The following is a 20,490-nucleotide window of genomic DNA, read 5'->3' as shown; positions in this document are numbered from 1 at the left end:
CTGTCTCTACATCAAATGCGCGATCTCTGACATAAAGTTTAACAGAGGGTGACTTTTTGACAAAATGGACAATTGTAGTAGTACTTTTGAGGGCTAACTCAAATTAGGATGTCAATTTCGTCTTCTACTACATATACTAATATATCTTTACTGGCTGTCATTGTCAGTTACAGAATTTCACATCTAGATAAAACAGCCCCCCTCGCTTAAAGCAGCTTTGCAGCGTGCAGGCCTTCAATCCAGCTCTATGGACCCTGACTGCTGAGTTAGTCAACCACAGACTTCAAAAGCTCACATTCTCTTTCCTCAACATACATACAGCACCATTCCTCTTCACTCTGTACGTCATGTTTAATATATGCTGTATTTGCCTGTTCATGTGATTCTGATATTTATTGTGTATTGCATATGATGTCTGTGCCTGTGAAGACTTTCATCAATAGATCGTGGAGGATATGTTTTATGGCCTAGGGGGAGAGTTATAGTAGGTTCTAGGCTGTCCCTCTAAGAGAACCTGAGAACCGCTGGAAGAATACTTTGGTTCTAGGTACAGTAGAACTCTTTCCACAATGCGTTCCACATGCAACCAAAGAGTTTGCTCATGACAGAAAGAAATACCAACTCACCTTCGGGAACCTTTTTTTTTTCTACAACTGTAGTGCAATATATCAATTATGATGCTATTAGGGTTAATATAGTATTAAGCCAACGTCATTTTCGGAGTCCAAAATGGCTCCATAATCCTGGTATTTGACTACATGTTAACAAACACATTATACAGTATGGCAATGATGTGGAACAGAAAGCGAGGGCTACACATTCCAACGCAGTAGTTTTAAACAGGGGTCCAGGACTGCTTACAGGTCTCAAGGCCACTTCATCTTTCAGTCTCAATCACGCTCTATGTTCCTCCTAGTACCGTTTATCAGACCTAACATTACTTACTGCATATCCTCTAATGGTCTGCGTCCCTAAATATCTCACAGTCCACCTCTACTCACCTCCCTGAATTTCCAGGAAACCAGGAAGGAGGTGTAACACTCGGTTAACACTGCCCAAAAGTTTCTAAAAAACAGTTTTTGCTTGGTCATTATGGAGTTTTGTTTTTAGATTGATGAGGGGGAAAATCGAGTTAATCCGTTTTAGAAAAACTGAAAATGAAAATGTATACATATTCCATTCCTTTGTAAATATTTTGAAATGTCAACAACCTATATCATGTGTAGTCTTTCCCTGTGTGTTGTCTACTGAAGCATCCGTTAATATGTTGTGTTAATAACACAACAGATTCATAGGCAGGAAGTATTAACATAGAAAACCACTGAACATAATACAGTACAACACAATATCAACCTGGTTAATTATTAGTAATGGAGTTTCTGTGCTACTAAACTACACTTTAATATATCAGATGCATTTATCACCATCTACAGTGGAGAGAACAACTATTTGATACTCTGCCGATTTTGCAGGTTTTCCTACTTACAAAGCATGTGGAGGTCTGTCATTTTTATCATAGGTACACTTCAACTGTGAGAGGCGGAATCTAAAACAAAAATCCAGAAAATTACACTGTATGATTTTTAAATAATTAATTAGCATTTTATTGCATGACATAAGTATTTGATCACCTACCAACCAGTAATAATTCCGGCTCTCACAGACCTGTTAGTTTTTCTTTAAGAAGCCCTCCTGTTCTCCACTCTTTACCTGTATTAAGTGCACCTGTTTGAACTCATTACCTGTATAAAAGACATCTGTCCACACACTCAATCAAACAGACTCCAACCTCTCCACAATGGCCAAGACCAGAGCGCTGTGTAAGAAGTTCAAGATGATGGTCAGTCTCCCTCGGTCTGGGGCGCCATGCAAGATCTCACCTCGTGGGGCATCAATGATCATGAGGAAGGTGAGGGATCAGCCCAGAACTACACGGCAGGACCTGGTCAATGACCTGAAGAGAGCTGGGACCACAGTCTCAAAGAAAACCATTAGTAACACACTACGGCGTCATGGATTAAAATCCTGCAGCGCAAGAAAGGTCCCCCTGCTCAAGCCAGCGCATGTCCAGGCCCATCTGAAGTTTGCCAATGACCATCTGTATGATCCAGAGGAGGAATGGTAGAAGGTCATGTGGTCAGATGAGACAAAAATAGAGCTTTTTGGTCTAAACTCCACTCGCCGTGTTTGGAGGAAGAAGAAGGATGAGTACAACCCCAAGAACATCATCCCAACCGTGAAGCATTGAGGTGGAAACATAATTCTTTGGGGATGCATTTCTGCAAAGGGGACAGGACGACTGCACCGTATTGAGGGGAGGATGGATGGGGTCATATTTCGCGAGATCTTGGCCAACCTCCTTCCCTCAGTAAGAGCATTGAAGATGGGTCGTGGCTGGGTCTTCCAGCATGACAACGACCCGAAACACACAGCCAAGGCAACTAAGGAGTGGCTCCGTAAGAAGCATCTCAAGGTCCTGGAGTGGCCTAGCCAGTCTCCAGACCTGACCCCAATAGAAAATCTTTTGAGGGAGCTGAAAGTCCGTATTGCCCAGCGAGAGCCCCGAAAACTGAAGGATCTGGAGAAGGTCTGTATGGAGGAGTGGGCCAAAATCCCTGCTGCAGTGTGTGCAAACCTGGTCAAGAACTACAGGAAACGTATGATCTCTGTAATTGCAAACAAAGGTTTCTGTACCAAATATTAAGTTCAGCTTTTCTGATGTATCAAATACTTATGTCATGCAATAAAATGCAAATGAATTACTTAAAAATCATACAATGTGATTTTTTGGATTTTTGTTTTAGATTCCGTCACTCACAGTTGAAAAGTACCTATGATAAAAATTACAGACTTGTACATGCTTTGTAAGTGAGAAAACCTGCAAAATCGGCAGTGTATCAAATACTTGTTCTCCCCACTGTATAACATAAGTTGTTGTTTATGTTTCTACAGGGAGTGAGATGCAACAATGGTCTTGAGAACAACAGGAAGTGTTTTGGTGGTCTTCCTCTGGTCTGTGACAGGTATGGGGTCATTATCCTTTATTTCTTTGAGACATTAATTGAGGGGAAATATGTTAATTTTATTTTGGCGTTTTAGCTGTCTTAAAATGTCACTCCATGACATTGAATGTGGTCTTTCACACCTCACTGATAAATGTCTCCCGGTGGTTTCCGTTGACACTAAGAGATGCTTAGAGGACATAACTGGGAAAAACCAAGTCCCAGCGTGGACTACAGATCAGGGCTGCTCAACCCTGGTCCTGGAGATCTACCATTGTGTAGGTTTTCTCTCCAACCCCAGTTGTGACTTACTTGACATTTAAAGATTCTCTTTCTTTCCATTTTGGTAAATCTCACCCTGCCCCACCTCCTCCTGATCTGATGTCATGAGTAAGACAATATAATTCATAAGAGTCATTTTTGAGATTGTAATTGCTATATAACAATTTATAGAATATATTTTTCACTTCAATATTGTGTATTTTTTTTGTGTTGATCATAAGCAAAAACTCCTGAATATACCCATTTTGATTTCATGTTGTGAAACAGAAGAGAGATGGGTAGATAGAGAAACAGAGAGGAAGTTATGGAGATGACCAGAGAAGAAGAGAAATGGGTAGATAGGGAAACAGAGAGGAAGTTATGGAGATGACCAGAGAAGAAGAGAAATGGGTAGATAGGGAAACAGAGAGGAAGTTATGGAGATGACCAGAGAAGAAGAGAGATGGGTGGATAGGGAAACAGAGAGGAGGTTATGGAGATGACCAGAGAAGAAGAGAGATGGGTGGATAGGGAAACAGAGAGGAGGAAGTTAAGTATAATGCTGACATTTGGACTGTTTCAGCGATGATAACGTAAGCCAAACTAACATCCATCCTGAGTTAACTGAGAAATCTCTTTCAAACCTCTGGTGGAGCCTCCAAATAATAATTTATAATGATAACTAAAATAACTAAAGGGGCACTTTGTAAGATGTTTTCTGAAATACTAGCATGATTGCAAACAGAAATGACCTGCAATGAAACATTCTTCAGGTTAACGTTCTTAAGTCAATGTTTCAATTATAATTTTTCTGAGTTATTCTACCATTTAAACATTCTCGCCGGTCCGTCTGTCCATTTACATTCACTGTACCTCCTCATACTTCCTTTAGATACTGGCAGTACTATCATTCCCACCTAAACCCACCCTGGTCATGGTAGTACCACTGTGGTCTCATTTGGTTAGGGAAGACGAGGGGGAGACCAGTTGTGCTATTGTTAAAATTCAGTCTTGTCAGTGTTAGTAAAAGTTTATATTGTTGGAGTCTTGATTATGTTGCATTCATGGTTCTTATGACGACCCAATTATGTATATTATTCACAGGTTCTGCTAAGTAACAGCCAACAAACCTTGGTTTAATTATGATAACATTGTGTTGTTTCAGTGGTACTGGGTCAGGATGGCTGGGGTGTGATCTACTCCACTCAGAGTATCTGTGTCTTGAAGGGGTCAACAGTGGAGCTGAGCTGCACCTACAAGTATCCAAGTGGTCATAAAGTCACATCAACCTTCTGGTTCACTACAAAATATACTGATGGGAATCCTGTGAACCTGAGTGATGACCCAGACTACAGAGGTCGTGTGAGGTTTCGTATTGATAATAAAAACAGCCACACCCTGATCATCACAGACCTGAGAGAGAGTGACTCAGCTGAGTACGAGTTCAGATTCATAACAGATCAGTCTGGAGGGAGATGGACTGGATATCCTGGAGTCACTCTGACTGTCACAGGTACATTGAGATGTTTTATTCCACTACAATTATCAGTGCCACTCTGAAAAATTTAGAAAAGTCTGTGTAACAGTTTAACCATTGTGTTCTATTAGTAAATTGAACTGCATTCTTATGTCTCACAGTGACATAAAACCACGACTCCCCCGACCACGACTCCCCCGGACCACGACTCCCCAGACCACGACTCCCCAGACCACGACTCCCCCGACCACGACTCCCCCGAACCACGACTCCCCCAGACCACGACTCCCCCGGACCACGACTCCCCCGGACCACGACTCCCCAGACCACGACTCCCCCGGACCACAACTCCCCCGGACCACGACTCCCCGGAAGTTACTTGTGCTCAATATTACGCCTAGCAGCTATGCAAAAACATTGTACTATAGCAGTGTACTGGATCAACCTGCACATTGTACTATAGCAGTGTACTGGATCAACCTGCACATTGTACTATAGCAGTGTACTGGATCAACCTGCACATTGTATTATAGCAGTGTACTGGATTAACCTGCACATTGTACTATAGCAGTGTACTGGATCAACCTGCACATTGTACTATAGCAGTGTACTGGATCAACCTGCACATTGTACTATAGCAGTGTACTGGATCAACCTGCACGTTTGGTCTCTTTGAAACACACAAAAACTCAGAAAATATGGGCTGTAAATATGAGCAGTTTTGCCCAAACCGGGTCTCCCCAAAAGGCACAAAAATGCACAAAATGTTTTCGTTAGAATTCACTGTGAAACTGTGCTGTCTATAATAAGGTTTCTCAGCTGTCTCAATGGGGATCACCAGATGTTTCATATTTTTATTGTAGTCCTGAAATGGCATACCTGATTGCATTACTCATGTATTACCAGGTCTATACACATTTTTCAATTAGTCATATATTACAAGGTCTTTACTAATGATTCAATTAGTCATATATTACCAGGTCTTTACTAATTATTCAATTAGTCATATATTACCAGGTCAGGTTTTGGTCCCCAAAGAGAGGGTTGGGAAACACTGGTCTACTGATAAGTTTGTGATCAAATGTTATTGAGTAAATTCTTTTTTCACCAGGTCTTCAGGTGCAGGTGACTGATGCACTGACCTGTAGAACCACCTGTCCTCTGACTGGTAACCCCACCTACATCTGGTACAAGAACGGACAACAGATAGATGAGAGCTCCTCCCCCCAGTACAAAGACCCAGTCTACAGTAACTATGAAGACAGTTACTCCTGTTCTGTTAAAGGTCATGAGGATCTCCACTCTCCTACAGTGTGTGAGTGTTAATGTAATACATAATGCCAACATAATCACATTTAAACCTAACACATGCACTAGAGGACAGTGTTGTATTAATTAAGTCAGAGTTTACACAAAACGAAGAAGAAATTGGCCACTATCCCGAACTATACCCATTCAATAACTATCGGGGGTTGGACTTGAACAACATATGAATAACTTGAAATTCGATTGATGAGCTTTAGGAGGTCAACAACTTCCTGAGTCAAAGTTCAAATTGTTCACAGTACTTTCGGGCAGTGTGCACCGCTTTGCTGGGTACAGACGTTTTAGCTATGTCCTTCATTGAAAGTAATTTATTCATCCAGCACCATACCAATCTTGGGTGTGTCTTGTTAATTCTTAGTAACAGTCTGTATCAACTACAGGAGTTGTTTTGTGTCAATTTTATTAATAATACAGTGGTCAGTGTCCTGTTATTATGTCACTGTGTTTCAGGTGTTCAGGGTCAGGCCTGTAACAGAGTGATTTACAACCAGAGGACAATCTGTGTCTTGAAGGGGTCATCAGTGGACATATCCTGTACTTATACTGGTTATAATCCTGTCACATCATCACTGTGGTTTAGTCCTAAACAGAGTGGTAGGTGGAGGGATAAGTTGATCCCTGAGGACCTAACCACAGACCCAGGGTATGAAGGTCAGGTGGAGAATACTGATGAAAAGAGTACAATATATAAAGGTACCTCCACCCTGAGAATCACAGATCTGAGAGAGGAGGACTCAGCTGAGTATCGCTTCACTTTTAAAACAAACAACTACTTTGAATGGGGTCATAGTCTCCCTGGAACAACTCTGACTGTCACAGGTAAAACTGAACACATGATCAAAGTATGTAGACTCATTGACTTGTATTTGCTGGTTGTTATTTTTCAGTTGTTTTAGAATACTTAATTGGTCTAATCATGTCATTGTATTTTGCTCTGTATTCAGATCTACAGGTGAAGATGACTCCTGCTACAGTGTCTGAGGGAGAGACTGTAACACTGACCTGTATCACATCCTGTCCTCTGACTGACAACCCCACCTACATCTGGTACAAGAATGAACAACCTGTTAGAGGGGACACTTCCAGCTTGTATGTTAACTACATAAGTGATGCAGACAGTTACTCCTGTGGTGTTAAAGGCCTTGAAAACTTCAGATCTCCTGCAGTGTGTGAGTGTGGAAATTTTTGTGCCAATAATATTTAAAATCCAGGTTGTGATTCTTACGATTCTTATATATCAATATTCAATAATTATATTTTACTTTTGCAAACAGTTTAGCTAGTTCTTCTCTACTTAACAGAAATGTCTACAAGTATTTGTGGTAATTTAATAAATATACACTGATGTGTTCTATTGTCTTTGTCATCTCAGGTAAGAACTGTTGGAGTGTGTTTTACCCCTCTCAGATTATCTGTTCCTTTAAGGGGTCATCAGTGGACATACCCTGTTCTTACACTTATCCCAGATATCATGAGGTCAAGAAAGCTTTCTGGTCCACTAAATGGGATCCTGGTAAGGAGCCTGAAGATGTAATCTTGGTACCAGGGAATGAGGGTCATATAGATTACCATGGAGATAAGAAGAATGACTGTACCCTGAGAATCACAGACCTCAGATTAAATGACTCTGATAGGTACAGTTTCAGATTCATTACATCTGGAGGACACTTTTCTGGCTCCCCTGTCTCCCTGACTGTCACAGGTAATGGGTCACATATGTTTTATTATGTTGATAGTAGACATCTGCTGGTGCAGGTTAAATAAAAATCCCCTTGGCGCTAGTAGCCAACCTCATACTTCAACATCATATTCACACTGTACTTTATTTTCCCCTAGATGTTGTGTTGGAGATGGAGCCTACATCTGTGTCAGAGGGGAACAGGGTCACTCTGACATGTACAACTAAATGTAGTCTGGACCCCATCCCAGAATACATTTGGTATAAGAATGGACAGCCTATAGAAAACACCAACACCAACTCTACTGTCCATATCCTCTCAGTCAGCAGTGAAGATGCAGGCAGTTACTCCTGTGGTGTCAAAGGTCATGAGACTCTCCTGTCTCCTGAAAAGACTCTCACTGTCACATGTAAGTACATGGGGAAGTCAACATTATGCACTCCAGTACAGAATTACTGACTTGGAGAGTACACCAAAAGACTTGGATTTGGAGAGGTTCTATAGGAACAGAAATCTTTTTGTTTGTTCATATTTAAGCAGAGTACCAATAATCCTGGAGGGCCCTGTAATTGAAGATGAGGGTACAGGTCTTTTTGCTGAAAATATAGCTATTTAAATTTCTGACCTAAAATATTTTTTGTACTTTGATGGTGTGTATTTAAGCAATAAGGCACAAATGTGTGGGGTACGTTCTCAGCCTACTAAGGCTAAGAGCATTTTCTTTGTACAGCATGACTGTAACCAGAACTTAGCCATGCTATATTGGCAATATAGATCAAGCCCCTCAAATGCCTTTCTTTTTAAATGTATTACCCAACAAGATTATTACAATATCTAATGTAAATCTCCAAACCTCTTCAGTTTTTCGGGTAGAGAGAAATATACTGCCCTGGGGTGTAATTTATTATGCCAACAGAGAGCCAACTGCTCTTTCATCAAAATGTATCCTTTATCTTTCCAACAGTCTCTATTCTCATACAATACAAAAAAACTATTTAAATCAATGAACATTTAACTTTACTTGAGTAATATTGGCACACCATGTATAAATAACTACATGAAGAAGTGGTTCTAATGGTGTAATGAAATACATTATATTACAACAGATGGACCAAAAAAACCCATAGTGTCAGTCAGTCCCTCTGGTGAAATAGTGGAGGGCAGTTTGGTGACCCTGTTCTGCACAAGTGATGCCATCCCACCTGCGGACAAATACACCTGGTACAAGAAGACTGTAACCTCACCAAAAGCATCAGGACAGAGTTACAGCATCACTAACATCACATCTGAGGACAGTGGAGAATATTACTGTGAGGTCAGGAACAGAAAAGGATCAAACAACTCTACAGCACTGATGATAATTGTAAAAGGTGTGAAGTTTAACCTAGCTCATCCAAATCCTTATATTGTCTCTTACTTTTATTTATAGGTTTATAATATCACACACTATTAATACATATTTTTATTAAGTATGTTATTATATATAATTATATATATCATGAATTCTATTTTATGCCATTTTGTTTTTGACTCCAGATTCAGCAGTGTCTCCCTGGGTTCCTGTTGTGGGAGTGGGGTCAGCCCTGACTGCTGCAGCTCTTCTAGTCACCATCACCTGTATTCTGACGAGGTCTGTGTTTTTTGTGCTCTTTTGTCGCTGTGCATATATTTGAAATTCAAATTAGTGTGTGGGGCCATTGCTTTGACAAATGGCTGAGGGTGTGAGGTCTTATTAGACTCTCTCGTCACCTCCTTTGGCAAGTGCAACGACGCAGCCTCAGTGAGTGACATGGAATCCCATACGGATTAAATAACTCTTAAAGCCATGTAATAATTCTTAAAGCCATGTAATAACTCTTAAAGCCATGTAATAACTCTTAAAGCCATTGATCTCCATCCTCTACTGGGGTCCTCCAGTTGTTCCATTATTAGATGTTTTCCTGAGCCAGTGAAATTTACGTTTGCTTAGTTCTAGTTTTACATCAGGCGGGATTGGCTTTAATGACGGGAATTGAAAACAGTACGTTGTAGCTATTTAGCTGTTGTCTGGTTAGATGCTAAGGCTGGCTAGAGCCATAAAATAGAGCTATAAAATTGTTTTTGCTGTTTCCCTCTTGTCACAATCCGGCAGTAAACTGGGACAGATCAAACTGGGACATATCAAATAGCACAAGATATTTATTAAAAAGTAAAACCATAACTCCCCAAACCCCAAAAATGACACAGTAGACATTAGTTTCTCAGAACAGCGGGGAACCAGGTCCCTGAAGAAGGTGTGTTCAATTTCCTGTGATGACCCAACTAGCTCCGCCCACTGACACTCAGATAACATAAACAGCGTAAAGACAGAGCGGGATGGATGTCACATCCCGTAAATGCTTGGGGGCGGGACGAACACCTCTCTCTTAAAGGTCAAACTGTCACAGAGGCTTATATCTTACAAAAACAACAAGAGGGATTTGGTGTTTTGATTTTGTTTATTCTTCTTTCATTTAAAAGCGAAAAAGGAATTACATCATTCAAGTCAAAGAGTGTCTTGGTGTTTATAAGTCACCCAGGTTTTGTCAGCAAGACGGAAAAGTAGAGGGTACTCAGATGTACCCACACATTTTTTAGAAGCCTCTAACCTTCTCTATGGACCCTGTTTACAGGCGATCTACAGGAGGAAGTGATGCAACAACAGACCCACAGGTGATTTAATCATATCTTCACTGAACAGTGTTCTCCATCTCTACAGTCTCTCACCTACTGTTATCTTGACAAGTCTCTCTCCCCACAGAGTGTCCGTCCTGATCCTGACAGTGACACATACACACATCTGAAGATCAGGAACAGGTCCCCTGACTACGACATTCTGGGAGTAAGCCTCTAATATGTATACATTTGTGTGTGTTCATGTTTAATTAAAAAGTTAACGAAAACAAAAGGAGGGGTTGGGTTAAGGGGTTGGGTTAGGGGTTTATATTTTGAGGGGTTGGGTTCAGGTGTTAGGGGGGTTGGTTTAGGGGGTAAGAGGGGTTGGGTTGGGGGTTTATATTTAGAGGGGTTGGATTTGTCAGACCCAACGACAGTTTTCCACTTCGCCTCAATCCTTCGTCAATGAGCTGGACCCAGAGAAGGAAGCAGTGTTTTTGGATCTTGTGAAAATAGGGTTTCTTCTTTCCATGGTAGAGTTTTAACTTGCATTTGTGGATGCAGTGACGTACCAATGCAGTGCCTCCTGAGGGCCCAAAGATCACGGCCATCCAATATTGGTTTTCAGCCTTGTCCCTTGCATACAGAGATTTCGCCAGATTCTTTGAATGTTTTAATGATGTTATGTACTGTAGATGATGAGATCCCCAAACTCTTTGCAATTTTATGTTGAGAAACTCCCATCTTCTGAAAGACTCATCCTCTCTGGAATGATCTTTCAAAACCCAATTGTGTTACTGACCTGTTGCCAATTAACCTTATTAGTTGTGAGATGTTCCACCAGCTTTATTTTTTTTTAGCATTAAACAATTTTGCAGTCTATGTAGCCCCTGTCCCAGCTTCCCTGCTTAGTAAAGTAATGCATACAATTCTTATATAAAAACACAGACCATTATCATTTTCAACACAGACGGTCCTGATCATTTTTTCCTAATTAAAAAGGTTATTTAGGTTAAAGTAAATACATGATTTTATTCAGACTAGCTAAAGTTACCCGACAGTATGATGGCGCCGTTGTCAAGATGGTTGCTATTTCTCGTGCTCCCAACCAACTTTGCAGATTTATTGTTTTATTGTTGTTACTATTGTGTAATTTTGCAACCACGTTATTAAGTCAATTGGAATTTGTATTTATTGTGTGTGTGTGTGTGTGTGTGTGTGTGAGTGTGGCTGAGTGTGTGTGTGTGTACATCCAACAAGTTGCAGATAGTTTTATGTAAAGTTTAAAGTAATTGTCTCTTTCAGACTGTTAGAGACCCCCTCCATGACACTGAGAACCTGGACTGAAAAGAACTACCACAGAACCTAAATTTAAGAGGACCTCCACAGAAACTGAACTAAAGAGAACCCCCACAGAAACTGGACTGAAGAGAAGCCCCACAGAACCTGGACTAGAGAGAACCCCCACAGAACCTGGACTAGAGAGAACCCCCACAGAACCTGGACTGAAGAGAACCACCACAGAACCTAAATTTAAGAGGACCTCCACAGAAACTGAACTAAATAGAACCCCCACAGAAACTGGACTGAAGAGAAGCCCCACAGAACCTGGACTACAGAGAACCCCCACAGAACCTGGACTAGAGAGAACCCCCACAGAACCTGGACTGAAGAGAACCATCACAAAACCTGGACTGAAGATCATGGTGTTATATGTAAAAGGTTTTTATTTTAAAAGTTTGTTCTTGTTTTAAATATAATCATATATGCTGACAATCAATTGGATAGTTTATGCTTCTTCACTTTGACATTTTATTACATTCAGCTTTTCTTCTGTTCCTATCTCAAATGTCACTGTATTTCATGAAGCCCTTTTTACGTTAAAATGCTTGTTCATATATGCCTCCTAAAACCTTAGAGCAACAAGAAATGGATGCAATATCTATAGTTAAAAATCGTGATTTTGAATACAATTTTATTATTTTCTTTGTGCCATGATGTGTTGAATTAAATATATACTGGTGTCAGACATTATACTGCAGTGTTTTTAAATAATATTTGGACTCATTAAAACCCAACAATTATGACATATTTCACATTTTCAATTAATACCATATGTAATATCATACTAAGGTAATATTATCGTTATATTATGACAAGATTTATCATTACACCATTCTTTGTCAGAATCAGGTCAGTGTTGTCTATGATCCCACATGGATTAGCCAAACCCACAACGAAAATGGGACACATTCTCATTAGCATGAGCGAACCAGAACCCATTATAGCACCACCGTGTGGTCGACGTGAATATTACTGCATGTGTTGAGTAAAATACCTGAAATACTGTCCTCTACATCAGGGTGTCTGTATAAACTTTATTAAAGGTGGGGCTTTCTGAAGGAGAGGGACGATTTCCCGAAGGAGAGGGACGAGCGAAGAGAGACACTTAAATCCAGGCTGTGAAACACTGATCAATAATTAAATCAGTCTTTATATTGAGTGATGGAAGAACAGAATTTATTTACCGAACTGGTTCAGCCACACACACACATACCTTATGTATCAAACGACAGAAAGCATTATGGATGTTTCTTATGTTTCCTACAGGTAACATGATGAAAGAAAAAGACACTTCACATTGGGAAAGATGTGAGTTTTGGCAGTTAAGGATTCTTTGGACGAGGGTTTGTTCAGTAAAAAAAGGAGTGTGAGTGTTTTCAACAGATAATGGTCAAGAGGAAGACTTTCTACTTGTTCCAATGATCTTCATTTCCACACTCTCAGAAAAAAAGGTTTCCAAAATGTGCCTGTCCTGGAGAATCCTTACATTTTCCATATATTTGTTTATTCCAAGTTTTATTTTAACTTTCGAACTCTCAGGGGAAAAAGGTTTATATGGAATTCAAAAGTTTCCACCTGGAACTGTGTTCTCTTAAATGGACAGCCAATTAAAGTTTTTTTCAGAGAGTGTCAGCCTAAATGGAGAATGAAACGCAGGCTTTTGTTCTAGCCTACACTAACCGATTACAAATGATGCTACATTGAATACATTTGCATAATCCTGGTCTCACAGAGTTGCTCCCACCACACCGTGAAACCAAGTAAGATACCCTATTCCCTTTATAGTACACCACTTTAGACCATAGCCCTATTCCCTTTATAGTACACCACTTTAGACCATAGCCCTATTCCCTTTATAGTACACCACTTTAGACCATAGCCCTATTCCCTTTATAGTACACCACTTTAGACCATAGCCCTATTCCCTTTATAGTACACCACTTTAGACCAGAGCCCTATTCCCTTTATAGCACGACTTCGGGGGACTACGTTATCGTCTAGGACTTAACAAGGTCAGACACAAGGTTAGATGGGTTGAAAAGCATTGAAAAGGGGACAAAACGGGAGAAAACGCGTCTGTGGTCAGTGCTCGCTACAACAGTTACAATCACCAGTGTGTGACCATCAGGCGTCACGGCCAATCCAGGACGGCTGCACCTCAGCAGAGCTCTTTGGACTACAAACCCCATAACCCGATTTCCTGTTTAGTGCACAGCTTTGATTCGATAGGGCGATGGTCGGAAAAGCAGTGTACTACAGGGAAAAGATGTGACATGGAAATGCTCTGACATGACAGGCCAGAAGACCAATCAGAAGGGATGTAAATAATTGACGGACCGCCTGTGTACATCCAGCCTTTGTGTACGTGCGTGTCAGAAACTCTAAAAGGTGCAGGTCGTGGATACGGCCACTGGCGTTCGTTGTGACAGCTGCGTGACGGGGCCCCCACGACGCACGTCGGCATGATCTGCCCCGGTCCACGCGGTCAAACGGCGTGTGTCCAGTCTGTTAGCTACGGACGGCGTGCGTCCTGGCCCGAGGATGGCGGCTGTGGCGGTTGGCCGGGAGGAACGAGACAGCGGTGGGGTCAAGCAGGACCCGGCCACCGAGCAGTGCTTCTGGGGCGGTGGTCCGTTAACCGGGGGGTGGGGGTGGGGTGGGGGGGTCGGGGGGTGGGGGGGTAGAGCTCCAGCGGTTAAGGTGTCAGAGGCGATGGTGTGTACCCGGTCACAGTGCGTTGCCTCCGCGTGGAGCTCCGGAGGTTAGGGGCCGGCTGGCCAGGTCACCGTGCGCTGGTCCCGGATGTGGAGCTGGAGCCGGAGCTGGAGCCGCTGGAGGCCCGGTCCTCATAGATGGATATCTCAATCTGGACAGGATGGGGTTAAGGAACACACATGGGAGTATATACACACACACACACACACACACACACACCCTAACGGTAACCTATCCCCAGAACCGGAATGACACACAACCATCATCACGGTCCGAATGGATACCACCCGCATGCCTCTCTCGATGGGGTCGGTGATGAGCAGACCTCGGGGTGCGTAGATCTTCTCGTTCTGCTCTTGGATGTACCTGCCTATCTTCTTCAATACCTAAGGGGAGGGTCATAAAGACAGGGATGAGAAACACAAAAATAAAGAAAGAAAGATAATAAGGAACAGCAAAATAGAAAGCGAGTCAGTGTGGGTGTGTCAGAGTGTGTCACATGCCCTTGCGGTGTCCATTTGTGATTGGACGGCGTTTCCCACCAGTCATTACACTTCCGGTCCGGGCCAATCATCTGCCTCCTCCCACCCACTTAAAAGAACGGTCATATCTTCCCTCCGGAGTTGTCTTTGTTGTTGTTAATTTTCAGTTTTTGGTGTTTCTTTGGTTACTTACAACATGTAAAAAATGTTCCTTAAGTTTGTCTTCTTGGTTGATTTTTGGTGGTTTGGTAATAGTGGTTTTATTATAGCGTTCACAAAGCAACTTGTAGCAGCGGAAATATTGTAGTTGACATCCTTACACGTAGGCATTTCTCTTTGTATTAGTTCCTTAGTCTAGCGGTGGTCACACTTATGTATTAGACAGGGTGAGATAGTTTGGTGTAGTCCGTTAGGGTTGGTTGAGTGATGTGAGTTAGGTAAGATCGTTCTTCTTCAAGACTAGTTAAGTAGGGATCTTTATGTGTTTTAGAGACAGGCGGCACCACGCCAGTATTTCCCCTGTATGCATTTACGGTGAGGGGGGGAGAAGTATTTGATCCCCTGCTGATTAAGAGACAGAATAACAACAAAACAATCCAGAAAAACGCATGTCAAAACATTTATAAATTGATTTGCATTTTCATTAGTGACATTTGTATTTCATCCCCTCTCAATCCGAAAGATTTCTGGCTCCCAGGTGTCTTTTATACAGGTAAAGAGCTGAGATTAGGAGCACACTCTTAAAGGTAGTACTCCTAATCTCGGCTTGTTACCTGCATAAAAGACACCTGTCCACAGAAGCAATCAATCAGATTCCAAACTCTCCACCATGGCCAAGACCAAAGAGCTGTCCAAGGATGTCAGGGACAAGATTGTAGACCTACACAAGGCTGGAATGGGCTACTAGACCATCGCCAAGCAGCTTGGTGAGAAGGTGACAACAGTTGGTGCGATTATTTGCAAATGGAAGAAACACAAAAGAACTGTCAATCTCCCTCGGTCTGGGGCTCCATGCAAGATCTCACCTCGTGGAGTTGCAATGATCTTGAGAACGGTGAGGAATCAGCCCTGAACTACACGGGAGGATCTTGTCAATGATCTCAATGCAGCTGGGACCATAGTCACCAAGAAAACAATTGGTAAAACACTACGCTGTGAAGGACTAAAATCCTGCAGCGCCCGCAAGGTCCCCCTGCTCAAGAAAGCACATGTACAGGCCGTCTGAAGTTTGCCAATGAACATCTAAATGATTCAGGGAGAACTGGGTGAAAGTGTTGTGGTCAGATCGAGTTCTTTGGCATCAACTCAACTTGCCGTGTTTGGAGGAGGCGGAATGCTGCCTATGACCCCAAGAACACCATCCCCACCGTCAAACATGGAGGTGGAAACATTATGCTTTGGGGGTGTTTTTCTGCTAAGGGGACAGGACAACTTCACTGCATCAAAGGGACGATGAACGAGGCCATGTACCGTCAAATCTTCCCTCAGCCAGGGCATTGAAAATGGGTCGTGGATGGGTATTCCAGCATGACAATGACCCAAAACACACAGCCAAGTCAACAAAGGAGTGGCTCAAGAAGAAGCACATTAAGGTCCTAGAGTGGCCTAGCCAGTCACCAGACCTTAATCCCATAGAAAATCTGTGGAGGGAGCTGAAGGTTCAAGTTGCGAAAGGTCAGCCTCGAAACCTTAATGACTTGGAGAAGATCTGCAAAGAGGAGTGGGACAAAATCCCTCCTGAGATGTGTGCAAACCTGGTGGCCAACTACAAGAAACGTCTGACCTCTGTGATTGCCAACAAGGGTTTTACCACCAAGTTCTAAGTCATGTTTTGCAGAGGGGTCGAATACTTATTTCACTCATTAAAATGCAAATCAATTTATAAAATTTTTGACATGCGTTTTTCAGGATTCTTTTTTTTATTCTGTCTCTCACTGTTGAAATAAACCTACCATTAAAATTATAGACTGATCATTTCTTTGTCAGTGGGCAAACGTACAAAATCAGCAGGGGATCAAATACTTTTTTCTCTCACTGTATTTATGTATGTCTGTGTGTGTGTGTGTGTGTGTGTGTGTGTGTGTATCTGTATACCAGTATCTGTTCGTTGCTTTGTATTACTGATCAGTTGTAAATATATATCTACATGCCCATAAAATTACTTGTAGTTGTGGTCGCTGTGTACTTTTTGATTATATGTTAGTGAAGTGTAGGTGTTACGTTCCCCCTCTCTTCTAGATTATAGCACTGGGGTTCGTAACTGTGTGTGTGTGTGTGTGTGTCAGGACCTTCTCATAGCGTGTCTCCATACAGAGGAAGATGATGTAGGCTGTGGTGCAGGCCAGACAGCCCTCCAGGTAGGACTGGCCCCCAATCTTCTCTGCCTCGGCGTAGTAGTTATTCAGCGTCTTCACCGTGTCCTCAAACAGCGTTCGTTCAATCTACAAACAGGTGTACGCTCAATCTACAAACAGGTGTACGCTCAATCTACAAACAGATTGTGTGTGATGGGGGAAGGCCGCCTGTGTGCGTTTTGTGAAACACCCACCCTGCTGTCCAGCTCAGATGGAAACTTGGTCTGGAAACGGCAGGTGGTTCCCTCGCTGTAGTCTCTCTGGATGAACACCTTGTTGGCCAGAGACGCACTGTGCCTCAACTCCTGGAGGTTATGGAACTACAGGACACCCACACACAGGTGAGGAGAGAGAGGAGAAAGAGGGGAGAGAGAAACCGACAGAGATATACAGTGGGGATAACATTTGATACACTGCCGATTTTGCAGGTTTTCCCACTTACAAAGCATGTAGAAGTCAGTAATTTTTGTCATATGTACACTTCAACTGTGACGGAATCTAAAACAAAAATCCAGAAAATCACATTGTATGATTTTTAAGTAATTAATTAGCATTTTATTGCATGAAATAAGTATTTGATTCCTCAGAAAAGCATTTGGTACAGAAACCTTTGTTTGCAATTACAGAGATCATATGTTTCCTGTAGTTCTTGACCAGGTTTGCACACACTGCAGCAGGGATTTTGGCCCACTCCTCCATACAGACCTTCTCCAGATCCTTCAGGTTTCGGGGCTGTCGCTGGGCAATACGGACTTTCAGCTCCCTCCAAAGATTTTCTATTGGGTTCAGGTCTGGAGACTGGCTAGTTAACTCCAGGACCTTGAGATGCTTCTAATGGAGCCACTCCTTAGTTGCAATGGCTTTGTGTTTCGGGTCATTGTCATGCTGGAAGTCCCAGCTACGACCCATCTTCAATGCTCTTACTGAGGGAAGGATGTTGTTGGCCAAGATCTTGCGATACATGGCCCCATCCATCCTCCCCTCAATACAGTGCAGTAATCCTGTCCCCTTTGCAGAAAAGCATCCCCAAAGAATGATGTTTCCACCTCCATGCTTCAGGGTTGGGATGATGTTCTTGGGGTTGTACTCATCCTTCTTCTTCCTCCAAACACGGCGAGTGGAGTTTAGACTAAAAAGCTCTATTTTTGTCTCATCAGACCACATGACTTTCTCCCATTGGCAAACTTCAGACGGGACATGCGCTGGCTTGAGCAGGGGGACCTTGCGTGCACTGCAGGATTTACTAATGGTTTTCTTTGAGACTGTGAGATTGACCGTCATTTTGAACTTCTTCCATTTTCTAATAATTGCGCCAACAGTTGTTGCCTTCTCAAGCTGTTTGCCTATTGTCCTGTAGCCCATCCCAGCCTTGTGCAGATCTACAATTTTAGAGAGACAGCTCTCTGGTCTTGGCCATTGTGGAGAGGTTGGAGTCTGTTTTATTGAGTGTGTGGACAGGTGTCTTTTATATAGGTAACGAGTTCAAACAGTTGCAGTTAATACAGGTAATGAGTGGAGAACAGGAGGGCTTCTTAAAGAAAAACTAACAGGTCTGTGAGAGACAGAATTCTTATTGGTTGGTAGGTGATCAAATACTTAATTATTTAAAAATGTGATTTTCTGGATTTTTGTTTTAGATTCCATCTCTCACAGTTGAAGTGTACCTATGATAAAAAAAAATACAGACCTCTACATGCTTTGTAAGTAGGAAAACCTGCAAAATCGGCAGTGTATCAAATACTTGTTCTCCCCACTGCATGAAGCAACAGATTGACAGAGAAAGGTAAATTGTAACGTGGAACTCTATTAGAGATTTTCTGGATCTGTAATGGCTGAAGAATGGCAATTACACACCACTGATCTCTCTTTTTAAACACACAGACACTGTTCAAGGGGTAGTGTATGAAGTCGTTGACGAGGCACTCCTTAAAAGGAGGGGTGATCTGTCTGGCAGCCCACTGGATCCTTGCCCAGTCACAAACACGGTCTCTCTCCCTCTCAGACCTGACCAGGGAATCCAGGCAAGTAGCCACAACATCAGACAACAGCTCAAAAACAAATCGATCTCCGTTAGAATTCCATTAGGCTCAACGGACTAACGGTGCAACAAATAGTCGTTATTTTCCCCCTTGATTAGTCGGTGTCAGTGGTTGGAGGCCTGTGGGTGGGGAAGGCACGGTCAGTATAGTATGATTGTTGCTCCGGGTACAATAGCTTTTGCGCATAGTCGATCTTGTTTTGCGGAGTGTCTCTGATTGAAAGGATAAGACGGCGTTTCAGAACCGTGGGAAATAGCAAAGAGTAGAACGGGCATTTCTTGGCCAGACCCCAACGGCCGCTGTCCATGGTGTTGACTTGTCACCGCGCGCGCGGCCACATTCCAGCCGGCTGCCGCACAGCACGAGCCTGCCTGCCTCGCCTACACCGGATTAACGGCGCGACCCGACTCGACTCAAAAACATAAAAGATCTGCTTTAACCAAAACAGCTTAACTGCGCGATGGATTGCTTGTTTACGCTGCTGATGGCCCAGTTGTATTCCACACAGCCAACCCCACTACAGCGTAACGCCAGTTGCGTGTGCCACAAACAAAGACCATTAATCTCACTGACATACCGCTGCCTAAGCCATTATTATTGCAATGGAGATACGCGGTGGGTTCTCGGGGCCGTGTCGAAATGACGACCTCTTTTACAACATCAGATTAAAATGCCTGACCCACTGAAGCCAATGTTATCTACGTGTGAAAATGACTTTTTACACGTCAAAAAACATTGGTTATTTTAACCATGATTGCACAGACTCTAGCCAAAACTGTACACAACGCAATCTGTCACCTCATTGCCGACCGTCCAGTGTAAGCGTACTCACAATGATGACAAATGGCTTTTAAACGATTCAAGAGAAGATAACCACCCGCCCCGCTAGCTACGATACCTTTGTCATCTAAAACACAACACACGCTAACCATAAACTGCAAGGTAAGCTAAGGGGTAACACACAAAGAACACGATAGATAATTTTCTTCCTCACCTCTGTCGCCATGTTTCCATCTGACGGCGTATAAAAGGCTGTACTACGACGACTCCCGAAGCTCAAAGCGCCTTACTGGGACAGGAGGATGGGGGGATGGATAGGGCAGGGTGGGCCAGAGATCGGTGAAGGGATTTATATACACAGCACTGATTGGCTAATGGGATCGTCTGGAGCGGTTAT

The 20,490-nt window shown here is 42.6% G+C and overlaps 2 protein-coding genes across 2 annotated transcripts; one reads left to right on the top strand and one right to left on the bottom strand.

Annotated features, from left to right (window-relative positions):
- The first annotated feature begins 3,189 nt into the window (after positions 1-3,189).
- LOC117594920 lies at positions 3,190-7,490 on the top strand. The gene is made up of 4 exons (XM_034294471.1): positions 3,190-3,280; positions 4,429-4,776; positions 7,011-7,235; positions 7,474-7,490. Exons 1-4 carry the CDS (start codon positions 3,190-3,192, stop codon positions 7,488-7,490), a joined length of 681 nt encoding a protein of 226 aa, XP_034150362.1.
- A 6,895-nt stretch (positions 7,491-14,385) lies between these two features.
- golga7ba (golgin A7 family, member Ba) lies at positions 14,386-20,426 on the bottom strand. Its single transcript, XM_013135175.4, has 5 exons — positions 20,308-20,426; positions 17,469-17,594; positions 17,209-17,361; positions 14,723-14,824; positions 14,386-14,589 (listed from the first exon to the last, which is right to left on the bottom strand). The coding sequence occupies exons 1-5, from the start codon at positions 20,317-20,319 to the stop codon at positions 14,506-14,508; spliced, it is 477 nt and encodes a 158-aa protein (XP_012990629.1). The 5' UTR covers positions 20,320-20,426; the 3' UTR covers positions 14,386-14,505.
- Positions 20,427-20,490: the final 64 nt, after the last annotated feature.

This window comes from Esox lucius, chromosome 9, assembly GCF_011004845.1.
Source record: "Esox lucius isolate fEsoLuc1 chromosome 9, fEsoLuc1.pri, whole genome shotgun sequence".
In the NCBI taxonomy this organism is placed as follows: domain Eukaryota; kingdom Metazoa; phylum Chordata; class Actinopteri; order Esociformes; family Esocidae; genus Esox; species Esox lucius.
This window is presented reverse-complemented; position numbering and strand designations above follow the sequence as displayed.

Coding starts and splice junctions, on each gene's coding strand:
- LOC117594920 (XM_034294471.1), top strand. CDS start 3,190: ATGCTTAGAGGACATAACTGGGAAAAACCAAGTCCCAGCGTGGACTAC. Junction 3,281..4,428: donor TCCTGGAGATCTACCATTGT/GTAGGTTTTCTC, acceptor GTGTTGTTTCAG/TGGTACTGGGTCAGGATGGC. Junction 4,777..7,010: donor AGTCACTCTGACTGTCACAG/GTACATTGAGAT, acceptor CTCTGTATTCAG/ATCTACAGGTGAAGATGACT.
- golga7ba (XM_013135175.4), bottom strand. Junction 14,825..17,208: donor TGGAGACACGCTATGAGAAG/GTCCTGACACAC, acceptor CCCTCCCCTTAG/GTATTGAAGAAGATAGGCAG. Junction 14,590..14,722: donor TCGAGAGAGGCATGCGGGTG/GTATCCATTCGG, acceptor CATCCTGTCCAG/ATTGAGATATCCATCTATGA.